Source organism: Oncorhynchus tshawytscha, linkage group LG08, assembly GCF_018296145.1.
Source record: "Oncorhynchus tshawytscha isolate Ot180627B linkage group LG08, Otsh_v2.0, whole genome shotgun sequence".
In the NCBI taxonomy this organism is placed as follows: Eukaryota; Metazoa; Chordata; class Actinopteri; order Salmoniformes; family Salmonidae; genus Oncorhynchus; species Oncorhynchus tshawytscha.
In genome coordinates, this window is record NC_056436.1 from 81019730 (window position 1) to 81029079 (window position 9350).

Here is a 9350-nt window from a genome sequence, read left to right on the forward strand (position 1 = left end):
TTAGTGCACTTACACTGAGTGAACAAAACATTAAGAACACATGCTCTTTCCATGACATAGCTTTCACCTGGATTCACGGAGGGTTTAGACCAGAGAGGGTATAGACCAGGGAGGGTATAGACCAGGGAGGGTATAGACCAGGGAGGGTATAGACCAGGGAGGGTATAGATCAGAGAGGGTTTAGACAACGGAGGGTATAGATCAGAGAGGGTTTAGACAACGGAGGGTATAGACCAGGGAGGGTTTAGACCAGGGAGGGTATAGACCAGAGAGGGTATAGACCAGAGAGGGTATAAACCAAGGAGGGTTTAGACCAGAGAGGGTATAGGCCAGAGAGGGTATAGACCAGGGAGGGTATAGACCAGGGAGGGTATAGACCAGAGAGGGTATAGACCAGGGAGGGGATAGACCAGGGAGGGTATAGACCAGAGAGGGTATAGACCAGAGAGGGTATAGACCAGGGATGGTTTAGACCAGAGAGGGTATAGACCAGGGAGGGGATAGACCAGGGAGGGTATAGATCAGAGAGGGTATAGACCAGAGAGCGTATAGACCAGGGAGGGTTTAGACCAGAGAGGGTATAGACCAGGGAGGGTTTTGACCAGGGAGGGTATAGACCAGAGAGGGTATAGACCAGAGAGGGTATAGACGACGGAGGGTTTAGACCAGAGAGGGTATAGACCAGGGAGGGTATAGACCAGGGAGGGTTTAGACCAGAGAGGGTATGGACCAGGGAGGGTATAGACCAGGGAGGGTTTAGACCAAGGAGGGTATAGACCAGAGAGAGTATAGACCAGGGAGGGTATAGACCAGGGAGGGTATAGACCAGAGAGGGTATAGACCAGGGAGGGTTTAGACCAGAGAGGGTATAGACCAGGGAGGGTATAGACCAGAGAGGGTTTAGACAACGGAGTGTTTAGACCAGAGAGGGTATAGACCAGGGAGGGTATAGACCAGGGAGGGTATAGACCAGGGAGTGTATAGACCAGGGTTCCCAGTTGTTTTGAACACAGCAACACACACACACTATAACACACACCGTGACATACACACACTACTGTTAAAGTGGTGTACAGAATATAAATGATGTTGGTCGATATAGTGGTAACGTTACTATTTTATTCATGATATAGCCCTACCTCCTCTATACTGACAGCATGAGGTGTGTGTGTGTGTGCGTGGCAGAGGAGGTTTGAAGAATAGGCTTGTGTGTGCTGTACCTTGCCTGAGACTTGAAGTGACGCCTGGTTTTTAAATCAGTGTGCTAACTCTTCTTCCGTCATTCAGGCGGCTGGGGATTGATCTCTGATTGGTTACATCCCAGTGTAATTTAGTGCACTTACACTGAGTGAACAAAACATTAAGAACACCTGCTCTTTCCATGACATAGCTTTCACCTGGATTCACCTGGTTAGTCTATGAGCCCTTATTGATGTCACCTGTTAAATCCACTTCTATCAGTGTAGATGAAGGGGAGAAAACCAATTAAAAAGGATTGTTAATTAAGCCTTGAGACATGGATTGTGTATGTGTGCCATTCAGTGGGTGAATGGGCAAGACAAAATATTTAAGTGCCCTTTGAATGGGGTATGGTAAAAGGTGCCAGGCGCACCAGTTTGAGTGTGTCAAGAACTGCATCGCTGCTGGGTTTTTCACGCTCAACAGTTTCTCATGTGTATCATGAATGGTCCACCACCCAGAGGACATCCAGCCAATGGCATGCCAGTGGTCGAAAATGGGTCATTGATGAAAGAGGACAGAGGAGACTGACACGATGGGCTTCAGTTAGTCAATTGACAATCTAGTACAACATTACCATAAAAGAATGCACAACTCATTGTACCTTGACACGAATGGGGTATGGCAGCCCACGACCTTACAGACTTCCACTTCTTTCAGCAAAAAAATAGAAAATGGGCTAAAGAACAAACACTGAGGAATTTGAAAAATATTTGCCTGGTCTGATGAATCCCCGTTCCTGCTTTTTCACGCTGATGGGAGGACTAGGGTAGGGAGAAAACCACGAGTTCATGCATCCGTAATTCCACGTGTCGACATTACAGGCTGGCGGTGGTGTGATGGTGTGGGGTGTGTTTTCAGGGCCCACATTGGGCCTTTTGATAAAAGTGAAGCAAAGTTTGAATGCCACAGGATATATGAACATCACTGCCAATCAGGTGCTTCCCTTCATGGCAGCAGTGTATCCATCTGTATATTGAGCATCCGTGGGATGAGATGGAACAACCTAGTCACAGTAGAGATACACTCCCAGACAACTTGACACAACTGTGGGAAGCATTGGAATCAACATGGGCCAACATCCCTGTGGAACGCTTGGAATCAACATGGGCCAGCATCCCTGTGGAACGCTTGGAGTCAACATGGGCCAGCACCTCTGTGGAATGCTTGGAGTCAACATGGGCCAGCACCCCTGTGGAACGCTTGGAGTCAACATGGGCCATCATCCCTGTGGAACGCTTGGAGTCAACATGGGCCAGCATCCCTGTGGAACGCTTGGAGTCAACATGGGCCAGCATCCCTGTGGAACGCTTGGAGTCAACATGGGCCATTATCCCTGTGGAACGCTTGGAGTCAACATGGGCCAGCACCCCTGTGGAATGCTTGGAGTCAACATGGGCCAGCACCCCTGTGGAACGCTTGGAGTCAACATGGGCCATTATCCCTGTGGAACGCTTGGAGTCAACATGGGCCAGCATCCCTGTGGAACGCTTGGAATCAACATGGGCCAGCATCCCTGTGGAACGCTTGAGTCAACATGGGCCAGCATCTCTGTGGAACGCTTGGAATCAACATGGGCCAGCACCCCTGTGGAATGCTTGAGTCAACATGGGCCAGCACCCCTGTGGAATGCTTCCCTGAATCAAATGGGCCAGCATCCCTGTGGGGAGTCAACATGGGCCATTATCCCTGTGGAACACTTGGAGTCAACATGGGCCAGCATCCCTGTGGAACGCTTGGAGTCAACATGGGCCAGCATCCCTGTGGAACACTTTCCACACCTTGTAGAGTCCATTCCCTGATAAATGGAAGCTGTTCTGGGGGCAAAGGGGGCTGCAATTCAATACTAGGAAGGTGTTCCTAATGTTTTGTACACTCAGTGTATATAATCACAAACTTGAAAAGCTAGTTAAAACCAGGTGCAGGGAGAAAAGCTAGTTAAAACCAGGTGCAGGGAGAAAAGCTAGTTAAAACCAGGTGCAGGGAGAAAAGCTAGTTAAAACCAGGTGCAGGGAGAAAAGCTAGTTAAAACCAGGTGCAGGGAGAAAAGCTAGTTAAAACCAGGTGCAAGGAGAAAAGCTAGTTAAAACCAGGTGCAGGGAGAAAAGCTAGTTAAAACCAGGTGCAGGGAGAAAAGCTAGTTAAAACCAGGTGCAGGGATGATAGCAACGGGAACCATATGGGCCTGAGACAACTATATTTCTCCTAGTGAGTCTGTCAGACATCCGTAGTCTAACATACTTAACTATTCCCTTTACTAAATCCACTTAAACAATTGATTGTGACATAGCGTCAACCAGTGGCCTAACCTAAAGGGCATTACTAAAAAAGGTTTATGGTGTTTTATGTGGGAAATCACTTACGGTAGAAGACGTACTGGGTGAAGTTGGACCAGACTTTCTCGGGTGCGTAATGGCTGATGGAAGAAGCGGTGATCGACGAGTTACAGGCAACGATGTGGAATCCGCTCTCCGACAGCATGTCAAAGGCCCGCTCCAAGTGACGGAACCGGAGGAAGAACCGGGAGGTGTACCTGTCCGCAGGCCTGTCCGCGTCTCGGCTCTCGTTCAGGGTGTTTCCAAACACCTCTTTGGCGAGGCCGATCCTTCCGCTGATGAAGATTCTGGGTACTGCTTTTGGGGATTTGGGGTCAATCTGGCTGTCCTTGCCTCCTGGTGCCGCACACGTGCCTTTGAAACCGACGGTTATGTATCCATACCTCCGGTCCAGAGAGTAGGATGAATATATCCTCTGGTCGCTGCCTAGCGACGCGTCGTCGAAATCACTGTGAAAAGGGTCGTCCTGAAACTGTTTAGATTCCTCGGACGCCAACAGTTTGACCAGTTTGGGGAGTTCAAAGTATTCCGCTTCCCGTTTTAACCTCCCTGTCTCCGGGAAGTGGTCCGGTAGAACGACCTGCTTATCTCTCAGATAATCCAATACATATCGGAACAGAAAACCATCTCTGTCGATAAAATAACGTCCCCGAAGGTCCCGTGCCAAATCATTCGAGGACCCCTTCTTGGTGGAGAATAACCGTCCCAGTAAGGAATTGGGGATGCTTGTTAAAGTATGGAGACGAGTATAGTATACCTGACCTCCTACGTTTAGTTCAATAACATCAGACGGCGGGTTTTGCACCGACCCTGTTTCTTTTGCCTGCTGGGTTTTACAATTCTCAATCAGTGCCATTTTTTTATTCATGCACAAAACCAAATCCCGGTCACCGTTAGGCGCGCAGATGTTTCCGAAAAAGTTTTCAATCTATATGGGATGGAATAGCATGTATTCTGTGTGCTGATTAGGTCTACATACCAAGGACACCGTTGACCACCATTTACAAACCTCCCCAACATTATTCAAGACAAGTGCTGTAAAAAAAAAAACTCAGGTGCCTCAGTTAAGCCGCGCGTGAAATGCCTGCCGATCGTGCAAGTCTTCTGTTTAATGAAATCGATCAGCGCATCCAATGCATGCATCATTTTACTCACGCCCATTGCTATGTCCTATTGCTGTGAGTCCATTGATATAATCCTACAGTGAAATCAAAGTGAAATCACCATTATTCCATCATCAATTGAACAAATGATTCAACACCTCTGTACTTCAGTCCGTTCTGGATAAAAATGTCAAACTTCTTTGATTCTGCAAGGCAAGCTCCTGTCCCTGTTTATTTTAACGGTCCAATGTAACTTCATTTGCCGGAAGCAACTGCACGTTCGCTGTTCACTGAGACCGTGCTGAAATTGCCATGCGCGTGCAGTTATTTTCTTAAAGTGAAGATGGGGATCTGGACGCCAGTGAAGCGCGCGCCCATCTCTCCGTCTCCAAACTGCTGTGCAGAAAGGAGAACAGAAGTAACCGCCAGGCTGGCACCGGAGTGAAGAAGGTTAACATGAGGATTCTCCAGCGGTTGCGCGGGGAAAAAAACATTATGGGGAGTTACGTCTTACATCATTATCTTAAAGGAAAATGACATTTGAAAACGTGTGACGTAGAGTAGATTAACCTACATTCTGAATGACATTAAGAAAATAGATGAACATTCTGCAAAGTAGCCTAATAGGCGATGATAACATATGACGTTGAATTTAATTAGGGGATTTGCAAATGCTTAAATTTATCAGGTGAATATTTAAAAACCAGGAATTATATTATTTGCTAAAAGAAAATACTCACACCTTATGTTTCTTTGCTCCACATTATTTATCTATGCAAATTAATAATGTCTTAATTGTCAACCACTAGCTATTATTCCACGTTCTGATTGGACTGGGTGAGTGGGCGTCACTTCAGCACCATGGACAGGTATCGTTCCGCAACAAGTGGCCATTGGAATGAGTGCGCAGCCCGTTGTCTGCACATGCGAAGGCTTTCTTTCAATCCATGATAGTGACAGTGCACGAAGACTTAGGCCTACTTGTCACAGTAATTATCTTTAAATAGCTCATATGTTGCAATGCATGTCACCATTTCCAACATATTATCGTGTTTGCTCTTTAAGGGCTGGCTTGGATGAGTCAAATACACTGAGAATACCACACATTAGGAACACCTTCTTTATAATGAGTTGCACCACTCCCCTTTTGCCCTTACAACTGTTTCATTTCGTCAGGACACAGAATCTGCAAGGTATTGAAAGCGTTCCACAGGGATGCTGCTCGCCCATGTTGACCCCAATGCTTCCCACAGTTTTAGTCAAGTTGGTTGGTGGACCATTCATGATACACACAGGAAACTGTTGAGCATGAAAAACCCAGCAGCGTTGCAGTTCTTGGCACAAACGGGTGCGCCTGGCACCTACTACCATACCCCGTTCAAAGGCACTAAAATATTTTGTCTTGTCGATTCACACTCGGAATGGCAGACATACACAATCCATGTCTCAATTGTTTCAAGGCATAAAAATCCTTCTTTAACCTGTCTCCTCCCCTTCATCTACATTGGTTGATGTGGATTTAACAGGTGACATCAATAAGGCATCACAGCTTTCACCTGGATTCACATGGTCAGTCTGTCATGGAAAGAGCATGTTTTAAAAACCTCTACAGGATCGGTGTGTGTACTCTTTAGTAGGCCTGTACTCTCTTTAGTATGACTGTACTCTCTTTAGTAGGCCTGTACTCTTTAGTAGGCCTGTACTCTCTTTAGTATGACTGTACTCTCTTTAGTAGGCCTGTACTCTTTAGTAGGCCTGTACTCTTTAGTAGGCCTGTACTCTCTTTAGTAGGACTGTACTCTCTTTAGTAGGCATGTACTCTATTTAGTAGGCCTGTACTCTCTTTACTAGGCCTGTACTCTTTAGTAGGCCTGTACTCTCTTTAGTAGGCCTGTACTCTTTAGTAGGCCTGTACTCTTTAGTAGGCCTGTACTCTCTTTAGTAGGCCTGTACTCTTTAGTAGGCCTGTACTCTCTTTAGTAGGCCTGTACTCTTTAGTAGGCCTGTACTCTCTTTAGTAGACCTATACTCCTTTAGTAGGCCTGTACTCTCTTTAGTAGACCTGTACTCTCTTTAGTAGACCTGTACTCTCTTTAGTAGGCCTGTACTCTTTAGTAGGTCTGTATTCTTTAGTATGCCTGTACTCTTTAGTAGGCCTGTATTCTCTTTAGTAGGCCTGTACTCTTTAGTAGGCCTGTACTTTGTAGACCTGTACTCTCTTTAGTAGACCTGTACCTCTCTTTAGTAGGCCTGTACTCTTTAGTAGGTCTGTATTCTTTAGTAGGCCTGTACTCTTTAGTAGGCCTGTATTCTCTTTAGTAGGCCTGTATTCTTTAGTAGACCCTTTGTAGGCATGTCTCTTTAGTAGACCTGTACTCTTTAGTAGACCTGTACTCTCTTTAGTAGGCCTTTAGTAGGCCTGTACCAGTACTCTTTAGTAGGCCTACTCTTTAGTAGGCCTGTACTCTTTAGTAGGCCTGTTCTCTTTAGTAGGCCTGTACTCTTTAGTAGGCCTATACTCTTTAGTAGACCTGTACTCTCTTTAGTAGGCCTGTACTCTTTAGTAGGTCTGTATTCTTTAGTATGCCTGTACTCTTTAGTAGGCCTGTATTCTCTTTAGTAGGCCTGTACTCTTTAGTAGACCTGTACTCTCTTTAGTAGACCTGTACTCTCTTTAGTAGGCCTGTACTCTTTAGTAGGTCTGTATTCTTTAGTAGGCCTGTACTCTTTAGTAGGCCTGTATTCTCTTTAGTAGGCCTGTATTCTTTAGTAGACCTGTACTCTCTTTAGTAGGACTATTTACTCTTTAGTAGGACCTGTACTCTTTAGTCTTTAGTAGGCCTGTAGGCCTGTACTCTTTAGTAGGCCTGTACTCTTTAGTAGGCCTGTTCTCTCTTTAGTAGGCCTGTACTCTTTAGTAGGCCTATACTCTTTAGTAGACCTGTACTCTCTTTAGTAGGCCTGTACTCTTTAGTAGGCCTGTACTCTCTTTAGTAGGCCTGTACTCTTTAGTAGGTCTGTATTCTTTAGTAGACCAGTACTCTTTAGTAGGCCTGTACTCTTTAGTAGGCCTGTACTCTCTTTAGTAGGCCTGTACTCTCTTTAGTAGGCCTGTACTCTTTAGTAGGTCTGTATTCTTTAGTAGACCAGTACTCTTTAGTAGACCTGTACTCTCTTTAGTAGGCCTGTAGTAGGTCTCTTTAGTAGGTCTGTACTCTTTAGTAGGCCTGTACTCTTTAGTAGACCTGTAGGCCTGTCTCTTTAGTCTAGACCTGTACTGTACTCTTTAGTAGGCCTGTACTCTCTTTAGTAGGCCTGTACTCTTTAGTAGTCTGTCTTTGTATTCTTTAGTAGACCTGTACTCTTTAGTAGGCCTGTACTCTTTAGTAGGCCTGTACTCTTTAGTAGACCTGTACTCTCTTTAGTAGGCCTGTACTCTTTAGTAGGTCTGTATTCTTTAGTAGACCTGTACTCTTTAGTAGACCTGTACTCTCTTTAGTAGGCCTGTACTCTTTAGTAGCCTGTACTCTTTAGTCTGTACTCTTTAGTAGGCCTGTACTCTTTAGTAGACCTGTACTCTCTTTAGTAGGCCTGTACTCTTTTAGTACTCTCTTTAGTAGCCCTGTACTCTTTAGTAGGCCTGTAGTCTTTAGTAGGCCTGTACTCTTTAGTAGGTCTGTACTCTTTAGTAGACCTATACTCTCTTTAGTAGGCCTGTACTCTCTTTAGTAGGCCTGTACTCTTTAGTAGGCCTGTACTCTCTTTAGTAGGCCTGTACTCTTTAGTAGGCCTGTACTCTATTTAGTAGGCTGTATTCTTTAGTAGGCCTCTCTTTAGTAGGCCTGTACTCTTTAGTAGGCCTGTACTCTCTTTAGTAGGCCTGTACTCTTTAGTAGGCCTGTACCCTTTAGTAGGCCTGTACTCTCTTTAGTAGGCCTGTACTCTTTAGTAGACCTGCCTGCCTGTACTCTCTTTAGTAGGCCTGTACTCTTTAGTAGGTCTGTATTCTTTAGTAGACCAGTACTCTTTTAGACCTGTACTCTCTTTAGGCCTGTACTCTTTAGTAGGCCTTTAGTAGGCCTGTACTCTTTAGTAGGCCTGTACTCTCTTTAGTAGGCCTGTACTCTTTAGTAGGTCTGTATTCTTTAGTAGACCTGTACTCTTTAGTAGACCTAGTACTCTCTTTAGTAGGCCTGTACTCTTTAGTAGGTCTGTACTCTTTAGTCTTTAGGCCTGTACTCTTTAGTAGACCTGTAGGCCTCTCTTTAGTAGGCATGTACTCTCTTTAGTACGCCTGTACTCTTTAGTAGGCCTAGCCCTTAGTACTCTTTAGTAGGCCTGTAGTCTTTAGTAGGCCTGTACTCTTTAGTAGGTCTGTACTCTTTAGTAGACCTATACTCTCTTTAGTAGGTCTGTACTCTTTAGTAGGTCTGTACTCTTTAGTAGGCCTGTAGTCTTTAGTGGGCCTGTACTCTTTAGTAGACCTATACTCTTTAGTAGGCCTATACTCTCTTTAGTAGGCCTATACTCTTTAGTAGGCCTGTACTCTTTAGTAGGCCTAGGCCTAGTCTTTAGTAGGGGCCTAGTAGGCCTGTACTCTTTAGTAGGCCTGTACTCTTTAGTAGGCCTATACTCTCTTTAGTAGACCTATACTCTTTAGTAGGCCTATACT

The 9350-nt window shown here is 45.3% G+C and overlaps 1 protein-coding gene across 1 annotated transcript in view; it reads right to left on the bottom strand.

The window, feature by feature from the left end:
• Window positions 1-5112, bottom strand: part of LOC112241441 (BTB/POZ domain-containing protein KCTD16-like) — a 61507-nt gene extending 56395 nt beyond the window's left edge. Inside the window, exon 1 of the mRNA XM_042326051.1 lies at window positions 3603-5112. Coding sequence (XP_042181985.1) covers window positions 3603-4443 — 841 coding nt within the window. The 5' untranslated portion in view covers window positions 4444-5112. The remainder of the gene's footprint in view (window positions 1-3602) is intronic.
• Between the last annotated feature and the right edge of the window lie 4238 nt (window positions 5113-9350).